Consider the following 19,930-nt stretch of genomic DNA (forward strand, 5'->3'; position numbering starts at 1 on the left):
TTATTGGCTCCGATAAGGCGATTCTCTGTAGACATAGCAGCTTGTGGGTTAGAGTTCCAAAGTTCCAAGAGCTCTATCCAAGGATCTGGAGTCTAAAGTTGCTGCGCCTAGATCCCAAAACGAGAGATAGGCCAAGCTCAATGGAGAAGTTGCAGGTGCTCCTAAGGCATCCTATCTTCTGCAACCTGCTCTTGCTGCTAGTTTATGTTCAAGCATGTTCAAACCTTGCGATGGCTGGTTCCATAGTTAAGTTTCTTCCAGGATTTGAAGGACCCCTCCCCTTTGAACTCGAAACCGGGTGAGCCACTAAGTATAACATATATATAATAACACTAGAAATTAACATTGATCAAAACTTAGAAGAAATAGTTGATCCATTTTCTGATATTATCAGGTACATTGGAGTTGGTGAATCAGAGGATGTGCAGCTCTTCTACGCTTTTATCAAATCAGAGTCAAATCCTCAATCGGATCCTCTTATCATTTGGTTAGATGGAGGACCTGGCTGCAGTTCATTTATTGCATTTCTCTTTGGGATAGGTGAATTCTAATGCCTTACACTTTGCAGTAGGTGTCACAAAAAAAAAAAAAGGAACAATTGCGGCACTATTTTGATCTTGATTTTGTATAATCTTGAAACTCTGCAAACAGCCTTTCTGGTTGAAACTCTGCAAAAAAGACAAAAGACGTTGTCTGGTTGACGAAGCTTTATGTAAGGTCTTTTGTCGCCAGTAGCAACTGCTACAAACATCTGTACAATAACTAACTACACATTCACATCAAATTAAAAAGCCCAAATATAAACTAAGCTCCAAAAACACATACCTAAATATTTTTTCATATGCATTGCTACAATAAAGCTTTTGAAAAACGTTCCTAAAAATGGAGCCATAATCTTTATTTGTCTTTAATGTTCAAGTGATGATGACTGATAAACTGGAGTGCCAGCATTTGATCAAGTCACTGGCCCGTGATTTCCTGTTGCAGGACCAGTAATTTTGGAGCCATTGTCGTTCGACGGCACTCTGCCCAAATTGGTATTAAATCCCTCTACTTGGACCAAGGTAAACTCAAGAATTGAGTTTCTCTTTTCTTTTCTTTTATTTTCCTGCGAGAGAAAAAGAGATTTAAGTTGATGAGTATATCTTAGACTCATAGAAGTGTTACACGAAAAGGTTATTGAGATACATATATAAATAAGGTTCCAATTTTTTTCTTTTTTCTTTTTTTTTTTGAAATAATGTTCAAATAATCTTTATCCAAACAAACCTAATTTTCAAGATTAAGAATTCGAGTAGACTACAAGATTGAGAATCATTTCTTGTTACTTGTTAGGTTGTAAGCATCATCTTTCTGGATTCGCCAGTTGGAACGGGTTTTTCTTATGCTAAGACTGCAAAAGCTTCTCAATCTTCAGATTTTCAAGCCTCTGATCAAGCTTATGAATTTATCAGGAAGGTACACGCCCATCACTCAGCTAATTAATGAATCGTAAGGCTTCATGGAACGTTGGACAATTACTAATTAGGAAAATGCCATATTTGTCTCTAGACCCTTTATTATGCAAAAAGACCAGTGTACTATCATTTAATTGTTTTCCTTCAGAATAGTGGAATCTTGCATGGCTCTGCCCAAAATTGCCTCCATTGGATTCAAGTTCTCTATGAACACAGTTTTGATTGTATAGAACAGTTGACAGTGGAAGGTGAATAAAAGTTACATCAATAATAACTGGCTATGGTAGTTTCGACAGTTAGCATCATGGAAGCCATAGTAGAGGAGGAGGTCTTGCATGGGGAAAGATCCCAAAGTCTCATGAAATGTGGCAATCTCTAGAATGGAATATCCCACTCACAGTGTTTAGTTAGTGAAATGTTCTGATACGGACTCCTATGATAATTAGTTTAACATGTATACTGAGATATTCTATCTCTTGTACAAACTTCTCCAATATCAATGAACTTACAGTTTTACCTTGAAAAGATAGTGGAAGATGACTAATTTTGAATTTGATGCTTACAATTCAATTTTGGGTACAAATTTCAATAAGCGAGGCAATTTATTGTCTTTTTGCATGTTGTTGTATCTTAATGTCTACAATTGGTTTGCTAGTACCTATAGTACACAGTGCAATTACAACTGCCAATTATAGAGGCTTGGGCAGGCGATATTTGTTGCGTTTTTACCCATTTGAACCTCGAGTTAAAAGCTTAATTTCCCTTGAAATGGGAAAGAAATTATAGTTAAAAGATGTTTACCTTTTACAAGATTGGTTTTGATAGTTGATTATACTGCAGTGGCTACATGATCACCCAGAGTACAAGTCGAATCCATTCTATGTTAGTGGAATCTCGTATGGGGGAATTCCTGTTCCAATATTAACTCAACTTATATCAAATGGTAAGATTTTTTCAATGTGGCTCTTTACCCTGGGGAAGTTTTTTGGTTGTGTTACAATCTGATTATTGAAATTGTCATGCAAATACATAGGCATTGTAAGAGATCTGAATATACTATAAATGCTTTCTGTAAGCTTGTAGTATATGCGAAGTCTCTTTTGGTAGGAATGTAGTTGCCACCTTAAGCTAAATGGGTTTTATTAACATAATGCAGAGCTTTAAGAGGGGGAAAAATGGTTAAAATTTCCCTCAGAAATTTGCAGGCTTTTTATTCTTTTCTGTCAATATGTTAAGTTATAAGACGCTCCAGGATAAAGCAAGAAAACGTTTCTTTGACCAGTTCAGAGTTCTACATTATCTCCTGCCACAAGATGATCAGTTGAAGTTTGCTAAATACAGAAGTATAGGATCAATACTTTGTTGCTCTATGACTATTAATAAGGCCCTAAAACTTACATGTATTTTGGTGTTATTCCAGGAAACAAGGACGGAATTGAACCACGTATTGACCTTAAGGTCTATACCTTTGATGATCTTCTCTTTTCTAGTCTACCTAATCTTGATTGACTACATACTATTTGGAGAAAAATTTACCATCCTGAGTTTAAAATCGAGACGTTTCCATTTATGGCTTCAGGGATACATACTTGGAAATCCTTGGTCGAAAGCTTCAGGAATTCAGAACTATAGGGTTCCGTTTGCTTATGATATGGGGCTGATTTCTGATGAACTCTATGAGGTAACTTATTTCTTTTGTTTGTTACCTATTGATATCTTAGAACACTGTCATTTGTCACATGCATTCTTACAATGTAAAACTACCAGTGATTTTCTAATTGACCTGTATATTTACAACGCAGTCCTTGAAGGTTAGCTGTAAAGGGGAATATAAAATCATAGATCCCAGTAATGCAGTGTGTTCGAAAAATATGCAGGCATACAATGAGGCAAGCAATCATATCTATGCAATTTTTATGTGACTCTATTTTCAAAAATTAGGCAAGGCCTAATGGATTTACTTAAAAGCGCCCCCTAAACTCAAGAAAGAGAGACAGAGTTAAGGATCATCAATATAACCGTTCCTGAATAGTGTAATATCATTTGAACAAGAAGTAATTTATTGTAACTTACTCATACAATTTCGTAACAGAGTTGCAGTTAATGTTAGGGGCTTACACAAGCAGTAATTGAACATCATACTTCTGTTACGAAATTGTAGAAGTTAACAATGAATTAAGGTTTATTCAAACAATAATACACTTTTCAGAAACGGTTGTACTAACAATTGGTTCCTACCCCTTCCCTTTAATTTGCGGGCCACAAAGGTGAAAAGGTGGGAAGAATCAGAATAAAGGAACGGGCAACCAGAATGATGGTTAATAATTTGCTTCTGCAGTTGCTTTGTAATATTGACAAACAAAATATCTTGATTCCCGTATGTCATCCCCTTTCACGAGAGCCAAATAAATTATTTACTGGTGGGAGATCCATTATACAAATGTCGTATGAGAAGTTTGGAGAGCTAGACGTTCGGGAATCGACTCCAGTCATATGTCGAGTAAGATACTACTAGTATTGTTCTATGTAAACTCGTGGATAAGAGCATCAGTTCTTGGTAGCACAACTGATCGCGTTTCTTCTGTTCACTGGCAATCGTAGACGGAACGGATTATGCTCCTTCAGCACTGGGCTAACAACAAGAGCGTCCAAGAGGCCCTCCATGTGCGAAGGGTATGTCTAAATCAAGCACTATGGTATGTAGCATTTGAATGCCGAAGCAAGCCTGAACTGATTTCTGTAATCACATTGCAGGAAACTATCGGAGAGTGGGTAAGCTGCAGGGATGCCTTGCCATACACAAAAAATGCAGCGAGTGTTGTACCATATCATGCAAACCTTAGCACTAAAGGTTATAGATCCCTTATATACAGGTTTGGTACCTAACTCTGAATCTTGATGCATGTAGGTTAACAGCAGTGATTTTAAGTACTGAAAGTGGAGTACTTTGTGATTCAGTGGTGACCATGATCTGATGGTACCGCACATTGAAACTCAAGCGTGGATAAGATCTCTACATTACCCAATTATTGACGATTGGAGACAGTGGATTCATCAAGGCCAAGTTGCAGGGTTGGTTCAAAATTGAACAATGTTTCTTTTCTTGATTACACCACCATTAACACGAGATAAAAAGATAACTTTACCCAACTCATCTAAATTTGTTCTGTTTTCCTGCTTCCAGTTACACAAGGACCTACGCAAATGAGATGACATTTGCAACAGTGAAGGCAAGAAATTCCTGTTTCTATTGCTTCAGTGCAAGATTTGTTCACATGGTAACGACTAACAACAAGGTCAGAACATTCTTGGGACTAACTAGCACCCCTTTTTTCTTTTTCTTCTTTTTGGGTGAAGGGAGGAGGCCATGCTGCTTATGAGTTCAAGCCTGCCGAATGCAGAACTATGTTTGAGAGATGGATATCGCATCAGCCTCTCTAATCAGTTGGCATATGGATATGAACATCTTTGATGACTTCTGAGCATCAAATGTTCCACTCTTAAATATAAATTACTGTAACTTTGGGTCATGAGACGCTTCTACTCCGAGTCTCCAAGGGGTTGCCTTCTTATTGAGATATGATTAGTAGAAAAGTGAATAAAATGTAGTAGTTAAAATGGGAATCACGTTACTCCAAACCTTTCTATATGACTGTTGAAGCTTTTACTTTGAAGATATGTCATTGAAGTAAATTTCCTCTATTTTGCAATAAATAAAATTTTGAATTCACAGGAAAGTACCGTTGGCCAAGGAATTCAAATATTAAAAAAAATTGTTACTCCATTAAACATGAATGGAGGGAATCTACCAAAGCTTTTAAAAGATGAAGAGGAGCAAGAAAAGGAATTTCTTATACATAATTGAAAAGTAATTTTCTTGAGAACACTTTTAAAACCAAAAGAAGATCAAAAGAAGAAATCCCTCGTGTCTAGGATTGATCCAATCACTTTTTAAGCGAAACTGTGACTCAAAAGTATCTTAAAAGCCTTTTTGTTTTGGGTAGCCTTAACTTACGTTTTTGTGGCCATTGATGATCTAGTCATCGAAAGTTTACACTTGACTTACACTTGAGTAGATCAGATCTTTAAAAATGTAATGGGTCAAATTATGTTATTCATCTCGTCAAGTGGTGTGACTTAATCTGAACTACTGAATTTTTAATATTCGGATCTTCTAAGTTTTGGCTGAATGTATTAAGGGTACTAGGAGGCATAAATCGCGTGATGGGTGTAGGGAACTAAAGACAGTATGCCCAAGCAAATATGCGGATTAAGGGAGTGATTGAATTTTGGTGTATTCTTCTTTTATCCAGCATGGCATGCAAAATTTTTTTTTTTTTTTTTTTTGTATATGAGTATGAATACGCATGGCAGTTAACAAGGGGAAAAAAATCACTGAGCTATATAGAATAAGGTTGATAATCCAAAGTGCGTCAAACTTCAGGGCAATGCAAAGACTTCAAATCCATTGCATTACATGAATTTGGCAATGATGATGATGATGTACCTGGCTGCTGCACTAGATAGCAAAATCACAAACTGTAAAGCGAGATATTCTCTATATTTTCAGAAAGTCTAACAACTTACAGGTTGAAGCTTTGTAACTTGATGCTATATCTTTTTGGATTCATCACCCGTGGCTTTTGATGTACTTTCACAAAGTAATTGAAAGCAACTAAAACTAACTTTGAATCAGAAATAGCTATAGCAAAGATAGATAAATTCCTCGAGAATATACTACTAGAGAAAATGTGGAATAACCTTACATCGCACTTCAACAAAAGCATTAAACCACAGAAGAAACGTGCCAGATTACTGATACATAATTAATTATGGCCTAACTGAGCTGAAGATAAAAATTAAAATGCCATGGATGCACAGATACCGGGTGCCAGCTGATCTTGAGAAATGCTCGACATGTTCTTGATATTCGTCTTAATCTTATTTCTACAGGAAAACTTGATGATGAGAGCTATCATAACTCGCAAGGTGGAGGCAAATGAAAACTCAACAAAGGAAATCTCGTTGTTGCCAGAGGAAAGAAGCAGAGTACCCTCTACTTGATACAAGTCAAGTTGGGGAAGGGAGAAGTGAATGCAGTTCGTGATTTTTCAACTGACCTTTGGCATAGGTGACTTGGACACATGGGTAAAAAGAGAATTCAGACACTTGTTCGCAAGTAACTCCTACCTTGATTTAGAGATAATGTACTTAAATCTTATGTTGACTGCATTTATGGAAAACAACATAGAGTCACATTTTAAAATTTTTCTCCATCTAGAAAATTAAATCCGTTAGAATTAGTGCACATTGATATTTGCTATATGAAATATAGGTCTCTTGATGGTGATGTTTATTTTGTAACTTTTATTGATGATTTTGCTAGAAAAGTTTGGTGTTTTGCTTTGAAATCCAAAGATTAGATTTTGGATGTGTTTAAAAATTTTCATGACAAGCAATTAAAGTGTGTTCGCGCTGATAATGGTGGTGAGTACATGAGACCGTTTGAAAGTTACTGCAAGTCCCATGGGATCGGACTAGAAAAGACAGTACAAAAAACTCCTCAAGAGAATGGAGTAACAGAAATGATAAATAGATCCATCACTGAGCGAGTCAGATGTATGCTCTCCAATGCTAAGATGTCAAAATCCTTTTAGAGTGAGGCAATGAGGACTACAGTTGATTTGATTAATCTTTCTCCATCAATTCCTCTAGATGGTGATGTCTCAGAAAGAGTATGGATGGAAACAGATATGTCTTTTGAACACTTGAAAATTTTTGGTTATTGAGCATTTATTCATATTTTCAAAGATGAGAGATTAAAACTTGTTGTAAAATCAAAATAGTTTATTTTCTTGAGTTATGAACATGAAAATTTTGACTATAAGTTGAATGATCCTGTTGAAAAGAAAGTGATCAGGAGTAGAGATGTTGTCTTCTTTGAAGATCAAATCATTGAAATATTGATAAAGGTGACAACAAAAAATCCTCAAATGACATTTCTGCTAGTTCAAATCCAGATCCAGATCCAACTCCAGTATCTGTTGATTTTAATCAATGGGGAGTTGAGACAGAGTAGAAAGAAGATATTGATGATGGTGATGATTCTCCTGCTGATGCACCTGAACATGAGGCGCCACCTACTCTACCACTGCCACTACAAGATGAGTTTACGAAATCTAATAGAGAGAGGAGACCTTCTAGCAGATATAATCCCCATGAATATGTGTTGTTGACAGATGGAGAAAAGCCAGAGTCATACTGTGAGACTCTAGAGTATGAGGATAAAGAAGATTGGTTGCAAGCCATGTAAGAAGTGATGGTGTTCCTGCATGAGAATCACACTTATGACTTATTGAAACTGTCTAAGGGAAAGAGAGTTCTGAAAAACAAATGGGTTTACAGGTTGAAAACTTAGGGACATAGCTCAGAATCAAAGTAAAAAGCAAGATTGATTGTGAATGGATTTAGTCAAAAGAAGGGTGTAGATTTTGAATAAAGTTTCTCTCCTGTGGTAAAGATGTCGTCAATTCGAATTGTTTTGGGTATTGCAGCCAGATTAAACTTGGAGATCGAGCAACTTGATGTGAAGACAACCTTCTTGCATGGTGAATTGGAAGAGAAGATTTACATGAAACAATCGGAAGGATTCGAAAAAAATGGCAAGGAAAATCTTATATGCTGTCTCAAGAAGAGATTGTATGAGTTGAAACAGGCACCGAGGTAGTGATACATGAAATTTGATTCCTTCATAACAGATCACGAGTACCACAGGATTACATTTGATCATTGTGTTTATTTGAAAAAAAATTTCTATGGAATTCTTGGACACCCAGCGACTAAAGTTCATGGAATTCTTTACTATGTAGTCCCGTTTGCTTATAGTATGGGCCTGATTTCTGATGAACTCTATGAGGAATTCTGATGAACAACTTGCATGCGAGACAAAATAGTTAAAAACTTGTCTATTAAAAATTAAACTAAAAACTTGCATGCGAGACAGGTTCTGGAACTGATCAAGAATTGTACTACAGTTGTAAGGCCACAATTATAGGATCAACAATTTGTTGCTCTATGACTATAAGATTAGTTATTAAGGCCCTAAAACTTACCTTTGATGATCTTCTCTTTTCTAGTTTACATAAGCTAGATTGATTACATAATATTTGGAGAAAAATTTACCATCCCGAGGTTAAAACTGAGACATTTCCATTTATGGCTTCAGGGATACATACTTGGACACCCAGCGACTAAAGTTCATGGAATTCTTTACTATGTAGTCCCGTTTGCTTATAGTATGGGTTTGATTTCTGATGAACTCTATGAGAAATTCTGATGAACTATGGGAGGGACGTGGGGGGAGGGAGAGAATAGGGAAGAGGGGCAGAAGAGGAGGTTGCAAGCTGGTGACGTCGACATCGGCTGGCTGACAGTGGCGGGTTGAGGTGGGGGAGATGGAAGAAAATGATGGAAAAAGTGAAAAATTTGCGTGTTCTTAGATATTACGGGATGTGTACATTAAAAATTTTGAGATGTTTATAGAGGATTGCCGTAAAAAAAATAGTTAAAAAACTTGTCTATTAAAAATTAGACTAAAAACTTGGATGCGAGAAGGTTCTGGAACTGGCCGAGAATTGTACTACAGTTGTAACTAAAAACAGTAAAAGCTATACTACAACTTCATAATACATATTCAAACATAAAATTTCGTATTGGTTTACATCTCATAAATGTACCTCAAAAAACATATTATCATAAGATATAGTTAACGTATAAGACACACGAAAAATTTTTCCCTGTAGTTTATTTCATTAATAATTCTCACCTTACGAAAAAATTTTAAAGGTTTCAACTGAATGTTATGGTCTAAAAAACATTTTTATAGTCAAGAAATTAAGTAAACGAAATGGATATTTATGGTCATTAGATATAAGATAAAAAAATAGTAACTACCTTTGGAAAGTTTCAAGAAGGGGCTCTTTGTACAAAAAAGTTGACAATATATATATATATATATATATATATTGAATCTTTATTAGAAATAAGACAAATAGTAACTACCTAAAACTTTGGCGAGGAGTAAATTAAAACTAGCCTGTAGATTTATAGATGTAACCGCAATTAAATATTTACCAAAAGCAATGGAAATTAATTTGCTATTTAGTTTGTAATTTTCTAGTTTTTTATTTACCTATGAATCTATATCGTAAATTGCGCCAATTTGTAATTTTTTAACCAAATTTTTAGTCAAGCTTTGGAGAAAATTTTGTTCAATATGCATAAGTATAATAGTTATTAAGTTTCATTGCACTTTTTCTTCATCTGATCCTTAGTAACACTTTGTCCTTGTATCAAAAAAAAAAATTGTCCAAATGAGCTTTAGATATGTACATCGCACCCCCTTCTATGATCAATCAAATATTAGAAACAACCTTTCCATGCAAGAACTTGTTGAAATGAAATTAGTGCCCCAAGATAATACTTGTATGGATGATGCCACATTTTCAGACCAAAATATGCAAGGTCTTAATGGATTAAAAGTACTGCACTTAGGTCACGCTATATAAAGTAAATATATAAGAACAAATGATAGAATGGAGAAGAATTGACTAGAAGTTGTAAAGGCAAACGTAGAATTTTATATTAATTTTGATCTCTTCCTCTCGCTTCATCTAGATTATCAAACAACTAGCATTCATAGTCTCACAAACCTTATAAGATCCCTTCAATATTCTCCCATGATTCTCATGAATTTAGGTGGTGCGAATTGGTACATTTGTGCCACATTTGCACCTTATTTAATAATATATATATTACAATGAGCATTGCGATGAGTATTGACATTAGCTCTTTTACTTGTTTGCACTTCTATGCAATTTTTCTAATTTTTTCATTGCTAAACTCTTTTTTTTTTAGTATAAGTGAGAGATTTTGAAATCGGGACATCTCACTTACACATCCTCCCTGTGTATCACCTAACCCAACCCTTCCTCCTACTCAACTTTAATTTCTTCGACATTTAATCTATGTTCTAGCCAAATACAAAGTTTAATATGTTCAAATGGGTTTAGCAATAGTTGAAAAAATAACAATTTTTTTTAAGTTTGAAACTGCATTTCGTATAGTCAAAAATTAGTAGAAGTAATTTGGTCATACAAAAAATATGGCATTATTTTGACCAAATCCAATTTTCATGAGGCATAAAGTATTAGTAAAACCCAAATTCAGGGGAACAAATGCAACGAATCCGATTTAATTATATACACATTGCAAAATTTAAGAACTAGGGGTAATTTTAGAAACCCCACCTGAGGTTTCTAACAATATCACTTGGTATCATTAAATTTTTAAAAATTTCACTTCTCACCCCTACTTTAAGTTTTCATTTTTGTAATAATTAAAACCTATTTCAAACTATAATATTAAAATATTATTTTAGAAGGGAGAATACAATCTCGTTTTGAAATTTGCCCTTTGTTGTCTTCTCTTAATTGTCATAACACGCTAATTTTATCTTTTAATTTTTGTAAACTTGGTTAATTTGACTTTTTAATAGGAATTTAAAAGTTGATCACAGGGTCGAGTGACCCTTTAATAGTTTTTATGTCATTGGTTTAGACAAGACATATTAAATATTTAAAATTATAAATAATTTACAATACTCATAAACATAACTTGAAATATTTTACAATAATAAAATTAACTTTTTGCACTAACTTGAAAACAACACAAACAAGTTTATACATAATTTTCACCATTTTATATTTTTCTAGTTTTTAAGCCATCTATATGGACATAAGAAAATTAGAAAATTCTGAAAATTTTATAACATTCATAAAACTCATGAAATTAACTGAGAGCACTTTATAGTAAAGAAAATATTTTTGTAACTTGCAAAAACCTCAAATATACCTTTAAACATTAGCTCTTTTTTTGTAGTAAAAGTAAGACAACAAAATGGCGAATCAAATGAGATTATATTCTATTTCCCAAAACAAAATTTTAATATTATATTTTGAAATGGGTTACAAATATTACAAAAATCTTATAATAAGGGAGGCAAGTAAAATTTTTTTAAAATTTAAGGCCTTGTTTGAAAAGGAATTTTTCACCAAAAATTTTTACATTTTTCATAAATACATTTTCCAATCACTTTTTTATCTTATATATATTAAATTGTTACAGCATATTTTTTACAAAAATTTCAAAAAGTTACAATACAAACACGATCTAAGAGTGCTAAGTGATAAACTTCAAGAGAAGTTTTTGAAATTATCTCTAGGAACTACCGCAGACTCGTATGGCGTTAAATTTACCCCACTTTCAGCCCCAGAAAAATAATTATTAATGATCATGGGGTCATGGACGTGCTCCATAGCAAGAAATAAAGGTACAACGGTAGATTTGTTATTGTTTTTGGGGTCAGGAACCACATGACTTGAGCCACTCTCTATTAGTTAAAAACTCAGTCAATTGATGCCATCGGACTGACTGGCTGGCTGCCCCTCCTAGTGCCCTGCGCAATCAATAGATTTGCATATATCTTGGGACAGGTTTATAGTGGAATTAACATTTTAATATTGCTTATTAGGTGATGCGTGAATCTGAAAGATCATCACTGTACTGTCCTTTACATTGTATTGCTGATTAGGTGACTTAATACTTTATTAATTAATTTTCTGAACAGATTAGTGCTGTTAGGCTGGCATTTCCTAATATCATGCTCAACTCACGTATACTGCTAATTTCACAGATTCAGAGTAATTATCGATTAAATAGTCACGGATTTGCTGATTAAGTTGTTTAGTAATCAATTACTGATGAAAAATAGTTTGATGGTCAAAACATGATCCGACCATTAGTTTAATAGTCGCTGAAGTTTTTTAGTCTAATTTCTAATAAGACATAATGTTTTAGAGTATATGAGTAATTTCCCTCATATAACGTATTTGAGCTCACAATTCTGTCAAGAGAGATTCTTAGATGGGAGGTTCTACAAAATGGTGAAGATGTTTCTAACATTTTTGTGGTAAAGTTAAGACTAATCAATGAGAAGATGACACATAAGAAATTACTGATATTGAGGAGGATTTGTACAGGTTGCCTATATTGTTTGTTCACGTTGATTTGTCTCCATCCCTAACACCCTGTTTGAATTGGAAAAAGCTGACCCGATTTGATGTTGAAATTGGCAGCAATTTAAATGCATATACTTACCCAGTGGGTAAGGTTAATTGAAGTATGGATAATTACTGATATGTGTTCGACCCAATGAATAATAACCTATTTGGTACTAAAGCATGAGATAGTTATTGCACGACAGAGGAAAGCAAAATTTGATGGCAAAGGCCTCGAGACATGTGCATTTTGCTAGCTCCCATTCTTCAATGAATGAGTAATGCTTGCAGTTAAGGCCCTCGGTGGTGGTATTTTATCATTTATTGCATGTTTACATTCTGTATAGGCCATGGGTAATGATTTAGGGACATTACAGTGTCCATTTGATATTTGTTAAGTGATCAAGTCCGGCAACTTGCGTTTTATTTGTTCTCTTAAGTGGTGTAACTGTGTAAGCACTTGATTTGATAATAACCCGTTCTAGTACGGCTTTGTTATTCAAATTTGAATTGAAATACAAGCAAAATTAGATACCCAAAAATCAAATAGACAAATTGTACTTACCATTGTCATTAGAAATATAACTAGTGGGCCGAAATTGATACTATGTAATAGTCAAAATCAAAATGGAGTTAGTAAAACAATGGGGGATACTTGGAATTGTATATTGCAGGTTATCTAATATTTGGTTGGTTTAGGAGTAGATAGGATATATCCCAGAAAAAAATGCTATAATTGTGTTTGGTTGGGAATTCGGGTATGATAGGATTGCTATTATAATGATCAAAGAACCCCTTATTTTGCAATTTCTTCCTAATAAGGTTAATTTACCATTTTTAATATTTATAACCTGCATTCCTAATAAGCTTAACTTACCATTTTTAATATTTATAACCTTCGTTAACATTATAAATTAAATCAAGGATTTTAATATATACAAACTAGTAATTGTCAATCAACGGTTTTAATACATCCCCTTATTGACGACGTCATTCATAGGGTCAGCAAATTGTGCAAATGCGGTAATTCTTCAATATATGAATTCGGTTAATTCTGTTATTGGACTCAATTGAAATATAAATCGCTCTCAAATTTGAATTGGAGATACCTAAATTCATTTCACTGTCGAATTTGGGCTTTAAATTATTATATATTCATTATGCTCCTCAGTTATTTAAAAATTTATTGTTGATTTGATCCCCAACTTTATTTATAATTTAACATAGTACTCATGTTTTAATCATTTTGTACTTTAATTGGTATTCATTTGATCACGTATAGCTAGTTATATCTTGAATCCTTAATCAATGATTTAAGGAACAAGTAAAAAGTGATTAATTTAAACTACAATATACCTTAGACTGTACAATAATCAGTGACAAGTTTCACGTTTATAGTTTACAATGATTAATAATAAGTAATATTAGTTACAAATTACAATAGTGACTTAATTGCTTTTAATAGTGAAATCACCCGCACTAATATATTGATGTGCAATTCATATGCATTCACTTAAAGTGCTTAGTTTATTTGTTCTCTGTGCTTAAAGCCTTAAGATTAGTGAATAGAGAGTAAGAATTTTCATGTGAAATATATAATGTAATATTAGAGCACATCGTTACTTGCAAGTTACAAGTTATGCATTTAAATATACAATAATTCAAACATGAATGATGTACCAAACTGTCAATATCTAAATTTCAATTAATAATTATGTTTATTGTTTAATATTTAGTATTAAACCTATACTTTTTAATTACTATCTAATTCTAGTCATGTATAAAATGATAGGTATTATAGTTATGTTATGTATTGTTGTATATTTGTATTATTATAGTCATATAATAATTAACAAATACTAAAATGGTATATTGTACATCTTTATATATTTTATCATCATAAGTACATGATAATACCATGCACTCACTATTATTAGTAGCATTTACCATATTAATAATATAATAATATATTAGTAGTATATACCAATACCAAATAGTATTTACCTGTATATTATATGATTTTATAAACCAATTCGATATTCGAATGTGTGAATACGATACCCCGTTTTCATCGTACCGAATTTGAATTCGAAATTGATTATTACCAAATTCATAATCTCATTACCTATTTTGTACTATATTAGATTTCGGTCAATTTGGTAAATACCGCTTTTGTACCAAATTACCAAATTCAATTCAAATTCGGGTATGAATTCGGTACGTACCAAATTTGATAGGATTTTTTATTTATTTGGAATGTGGTTGACAAAATAAGTTCAGTAAGGGTAGTTTAGTTCAAGGGCAATATGGTTGCACTACAATGATGTCAATACGTGTAAAGTAGTAAAAAATAAATAAATGTATATGTATAGTACACGTAATATGCATATGTACCTCTCACAAGGGTAAATTAGTCCAAAAATACTATTTTCAGTTTCTTGGGGGGATATTCCCAATTAATAATCCAAATTATTTAGTATTGGGTTGGTTTTGAGTTAGATAACATATATTTAAAAAAAATGCTATAATGTGTTTGGTTGAGAATTAGGAAAAATAGGATTGCTATTATAATGACCAAAGTCCCCCTGATTTTGCAGTTTCTTCGTAATAAGGTTAACTTACCATTTTTAATATTTATAACCTTCATAAACATTATAAATTAAATCAAGGATTTTTATATATACAAACTCAAGGGTCAAGGATTTTAATATATACAAACTAGTAATTATCACTTAAGGGTTTTAATATATCCCCTTATTGACATCGTCATTCACAGAAACCAATTCATAGGACACTTTTATTTATTTGGAACGTGGTTGACAAATATGATTTGGTTGGTTATTACAAATCCAATTTTATGTTATTCTATGAACCATACAAATATTAGTAAAATTACAATAATAATTTGGTCTTCTATGTGTCCCATACAAATATCAGTAACTTTACATTTTTTTATTCGTAATTTTCCTAAATTTCGATCAATCTGACAAACAAAGCTATGTTTGTAATTTGTCAGTTTTTAACCCTAATGTATGTAATATAACTAGGTATTTGTTACAACTTTAAAATATAAGCTGTAGCTTAATAAAAATTTGTTAGGTACAACCCAAAAAGAAAAGGACCTCAAACACAAATAAACATGGGCCAAGTTTACCGGCAGGTCTTTGGACATATGTGACTAACTTGGTCTTCTCAGGGATAGTGACCCACAGCGAATCTCGCACTTCAAGTGATGTGACAAGTGCCTGTTTTTACAAGTGATTTTGTCAGTCTCAACATACTGATACTGTATAACTATCCATTCTTAGATAAGTACAATTTTACAAACTTCAAGGTAGATGAATAAAATTGTCAGAAACCACTTGGGAGAGGTATGTGAAATTATCCATTTCCCGTCCACATCGCGTTAAAGTCACTCCGTCATCTGCACCTCGAAAGTCGTAATCACGTGGACACGCACATGTTCGACAGCAAGAGATGAGCTACAAATTATTTGCGCTTTTCTCTTTCTTTTGTCAGAAAACAAGTGGCTCGAGTCTGTTTATTCAACGAAAACTCCGCAAAATCGATGCCATTAGGCTGGCGTTCCTTGTGCCTTGTGCACTTAAAAGATTTTCGTCCCCTGGGGAGGGTTTATATTGAAATTTACGTTATAATAATATTGCTTATTAGGGCAGCGTATGAATGTGAAAGTTCATTATTCTATTTTTTTTTTTTGTTCCCATGTGTTCATTTTTGTCGCTTTCATACTATCAAATTCTTTATTTTCTCCTCCCTGACCGGAGCCTAAAGCTTGACCCTGGCCGCCCTGACAAATTGACAATCAAGAAAGAGATACATTACAATAGTGATTTTGTTTTTTTCTTTTGTTTTCTGTCCTTTTTTTTCTGCAACGACAACGAAGCATCTTACTTCTACTCTAAACTAATTAACTAATTATAAGAGGGGAGAGGTTTAAATGGACTTACATGAGAGTTAAAAGATGAACCGTCAGATCAAATAAATACGACACTATTGTATGGATAGAGAATTATTTAGAATAATTATTGTAATATTTTTTATAATATAATATATGTGAGATAAAAAGGTGAATTGAAAAATATGTTCATGATAGAAGCGAAAATTTTTTCACAAAAATTTGCTATCCATACAAAGCCAATATTATTAAATTAATATTTTGAAAGTGTGATAGGAAACCACTTGCCACTACACTAATGGCACATAATTCAGAACTAAGGCCTTAAGTTCCCCAAAGTTTTTCTTTGTTTATACACAAACAGGAGGGTCTGCCCAACTCCCAATCATATCAGGTGTTATTTTTTTCTTTTCAAACGCAAGTCAACAAACCAATGGAGAATAATACACAAATTCATGGTTTTCTGTTCCTGCAACCTTCTTTTGATAACAATCCAACCTTCACAATTGCTTTGTAGGATTTGAAACATAGCCAGACAAAACATGCTGAAAAGCTAGCTTGAATCAAGAGGGTTAGGATTTAAAGAAGCATAATGGAGAAGCTCCTGATTTTTCTCCAGTGTAGCCATGTACTCTTCTTTCATGGTCACCAATGCTTCAATCCCATCACCAGATTTTGTTTCGATCAGATGAGCAATATTTCCCAATCCGTGTAAATCTCTGTTTCCACGCGCAATGCATGTCCATATGGGCTTTCCCCATCCAAAATCAGCCTCATAAAAACCAGTCTTGCGGATGCTGCTGATATAGATACATTCAGCCATACTATTAGGATCATAGAACACTTCATGGAAATCTTTTAAGGCTCCCATCAGCTTCTGAATCCCATTCTCACCATTTATAGATTCAACAAAATCAGCGTTCATTGTACCAATGGAATTTGAGATCTTGTTTACCAGCAATTCCAGCTCTAGCTTAGGATTGTCACAACATTTAGCACGAGCCAACCAGACGATATTTCCTAGTGAATGAGGTGATAAAGGGGGCGAAACTTTTGTCCTCAGATTCACCGGGATAAACAAAACAGACCTTACTTTCCAAGCTGCTATGGCAGATTTCCATAGAAGTCCCATAACAGCCTTGGCTGAACTTGGTTTCGCGGAAGATGTTGATGTAGCTGCCTTGGATTTAAGAGCAGCCAAGGCCGAGCTATCGAACACAAATCTGCTTGTAGCATATTTAGGCTCGTTCTTTTGTGGTTTGGAGACCACAGGAGGTGAATCTTGGTACATATCCAAAATGGAAGGAAATAAGGAAGATGAAATAAAACTGGGATTTATTTGTACCGTTGATTCGCGTGCTGTAGCTGCCCAAGATTGCATAAATGTTGAAACTGAGAGACCATCAAAAATCTTGTGGGAAGCACTCAAGCAAATGGCAATACCACCACAGTAAAAAATGTTTACTTGAACCATGATAGGATAACTTTTTGACAATAATTCCGTGGAATCTGGATGAAATGGACATAGCTGGTTCACGAACTCATTTTCAGGCTTCCTCAGAAAATCTAACAGTCCAATATTGGTTTGAGTTTCGACGTAGTAAACTCCATCATCATTACACTCAATATGCAAATTATCTTTGATTTTTCCTGCTAGTGGATAGAAGGGTACTAAGGTTTTTGATAGTGATTCCTTTAGACATCGACTTCTTTGGGAAATAACATCGTCGAGATAAGTGCCTTGTTGTTTTCTTGGGGAGAAAAAGAACAATATATTTGTATAAGAGTCACGAGTAAGCTGATCCAAGATTGAAAACCTAAAGGTTCTCAACTCAGGGGGAGTTGGAGATGCTGGCTTGATTTCTTCCTTGGAGATAATTTCTATGTCCATATATTCAGTTTTCTGATTGACACTCGAATGAATGCTGCAGGGACATGTTTAGAAGAATTTTTAGCCATTACAAAAGAGGATAAAATTATCATAAAATTAAAATTTTAAATTTATGGAAAAATAAACTTTATTGTTTGTTTTTCATATTTAAGATCAGCTCGTCTGGGGCTGTTTAATTAGCAGTTCTGCTTTTGAGTAATAATTTTCAAATTATACTAGTACGTTGTAGTAAATGAATTACTCCCCTATAAATTGAGAAAGTCCTAATTTTCCTGCCAATGACAATAAAAAGAAAGCAATATGAATAAGAGTATTATCAAATTCACGAATAATTATTGCTTTTGGACTAGAAAAACATATAATTAGCTAGAGTTTCAATAACTTCACGTTATTGTGATGAATTTTTGGGACTTTTAGAACTATTCCATAATATCATAAACAAGAACAAAACTCAAAACATGAAATTTTTGCTATGTCATTTCCGTGAAATGATGAAAGGTCCTCTCTGCTAATTCCAGTGCAAAATGTACTTTTGAGCATACCAAAAAGGAAAATGTATATTTTCCTATCTACAATTACATGTATCTCGAAGTTGAAACCCTTTAATTCAAGAACTTCTCCTCATGGACCCTTTTCAAAAAAATATTCCTATAATCACAGCCTAAAATTGACACTCATTTAGTTTTAGCAAAGGAGTTTCTTCTGTCCTTTCTAGTTATTTTTGTTTTCTTTTTTGGTTTCCCTATTTGTCTTTCCCCTTGTCTATAATAAAAAGAAATTGAAAAAACTTCCCTCCAATAGTCATGGACAACCAAAAAAAAAAAATCAATACTACGTATTCTAAAGAGTAATGAAGAAAGAAACAAAGAAACAAAAAAATTTACATACATACCTTCTTGAGCCAGCAATGCCAGAACTGGGAAAAGGATAGACATGGCCATTACTCTGCCTGTTCATGAAATGTTCATTATAATACCCTTTCGATGCACATTTGCAGCCAAACAGCGCTGGTTTGGCAGTTCCTGCAGAACCATCCGCAATATGGTTTCTTCTCGATTGGCGGGGCAACGAGAAGAGATGGCATTTTGATCCCAATAATGACTCCCTTCTTGTGGGAAATGCTAATCTTGAAATGAACCACCTCATGATGGGAGTGTTAAGGTACTGATGAATGGTGACTATACAGACAAAACTTCGTCCTTTCTATGGTGGAAAATAGGTTGAACAACCCACCGTCGGCAGATAGAGTGTTAGAAGTACAGCACAGCAGTCAGCACAAGCATCTCTATCCATGTTGGGGCCCAGTTGAGAGAAGGTGACCAGCAAAGCCTATTATCATCTGAAGGAGCTAAAAGCAAATACTAATATAAATTGGGTTGGGTGGTTAAATAAATTAGTGAAATTATAGATGCTGTACTGGAATAACAATAAGAGTAAAAAACCCTATAAATACCAAGAGATTGTAGGGTTTTAGTCAAGTAGAGTCTGCGCGGCGCCATCTCAGTGAATTAGGGTGTAAAACGGACTATTTTTAACAAGGTGCTTAACA

General features: G+C 33.9%; 2 protein-coding genes across 3 annotated transcripts; one reads left to right on the plus strand and one right to left on the minus strand.

Moving 5' to 3' along the window:
- Window positions 1-5,131, plus strand: LOC113705837 (serine carboxypeptidase-like 2). 2 transcript variants are annotated; one of them, XM_027227752.2, is made up of 14 exons: window positions 1-298; window positions 395-540; window positions 988-1,064; window positions 1,336-1,458; window positions 2,298-2,400; window positions 2,878-2,915; window positions 3,037-3,138; window positions 3,260-3,346; window positions 3,796-3,957; window positions 4,059-4,130; window positions 4,212-4,330; window positions 4,416-4,529; window positions 4,642-4,687; window positions 4,815-5,131. In XM_027227752.2, the coding sequence occupies exons 1-14, from the start codon at window positions 141-143 to the stop codon at window positions 4,896-4,898; spliced, it is 1,431 nt and encodes a 476-aa protein (XP_027083553.1). In that variant the 5' UTR covers window positions 1-140; the 3' UTR covers window positions 4,899-5,131. The 2 variants fall into 2 exon arrangements, with proteins under 2 accessions (XP_027083553.1, XP_071913574.1); XM_072057473.1 differs by lacking the exon at window positions 3,260-3,346.
- An 11,730-nt stretch (window positions 5,132-16,861) lies between these two features.
- On the minus strand, window positions 16,862-19,618 carry LOC113705824 (limonoid 7-O-acetyltransferse). Its single transcript, XM_027227734.2, has 2 exons — window positions 19,274-19,618; window positions 16,862-18,415 (listed from the first exon to the last, which is right to left on the minus strand). Exons 1-2 carry the CDS (start codon window positions 19,525-19,527, stop codon window positions 17,044-17,046), a joined length of 1,626 nt encoding a protein of 541 aa, XP_027083535.1. The 5' UTR covers window positions 19,528-19,618; the 3' UTR covers window positions 16,862-17,043.
- Window positions 19,619-19,930: the final 312 nt, after the last annotated feature.

Source organism: Coffea arabica, chromosome 1e, assembly GCF_036785885.1.
Source record: "Coffea arabica cultivar ET-39 chromosome 1e, Coffea Arabica ET-39 HiFi, whole genome shotgun sequence".
NCBI classification, from domain to species: domain Eukaryota; kingdom Viridiplantae; phylum Streptophyta; class Magnoliopsida; order Gentianales; family Rubiaceae; genus Coffea; species Coffea arabica.

What these genes read in the sequence shown, in the direction of transcription:
- LOC113705837 (XM_027227752.2), top strand. Translation starts at nt 141, where the DNA reads ATGGAGAAGTTGCAGGTGCTCCTAAGGCATCCTATCTTCTGCAACCTG. An exon ending in AACTCAACTTATATCAAATG is followed by an intron (nt 2,401 to 2,877) that starts GTAAGATTTTTT and finishes GTGTTATTCCAG; the next exon opens with GAAACAAGGACGGAATTGAA. An exon ending in TTTCTGATGAACTCTATGAG is followed by an intron (nt 3,139 to 3,259) that starts GTAACTTATTTC and finishes TTTACAACGCAG; the next exon opens with TCCTTGAAGGTTAGCTGTAA.
- LOC113705824 (XM_027227734.2), bottom strand. Translation starts at nt 19,527, where the DNA reads ATGAGGTGGTTCATTTCAAGATTAGCATTTCCCACAAGAAGGGAGTCA. An exon ending in GGCATTGCTGGCTCAAGAAG is followed by an intron (nt 18,416 to 19,273) that starts GTATGTATGTAA and finishes ATGTCCCTGCAG; the next exon opens with CATTCATTCGAGTGTCAATC.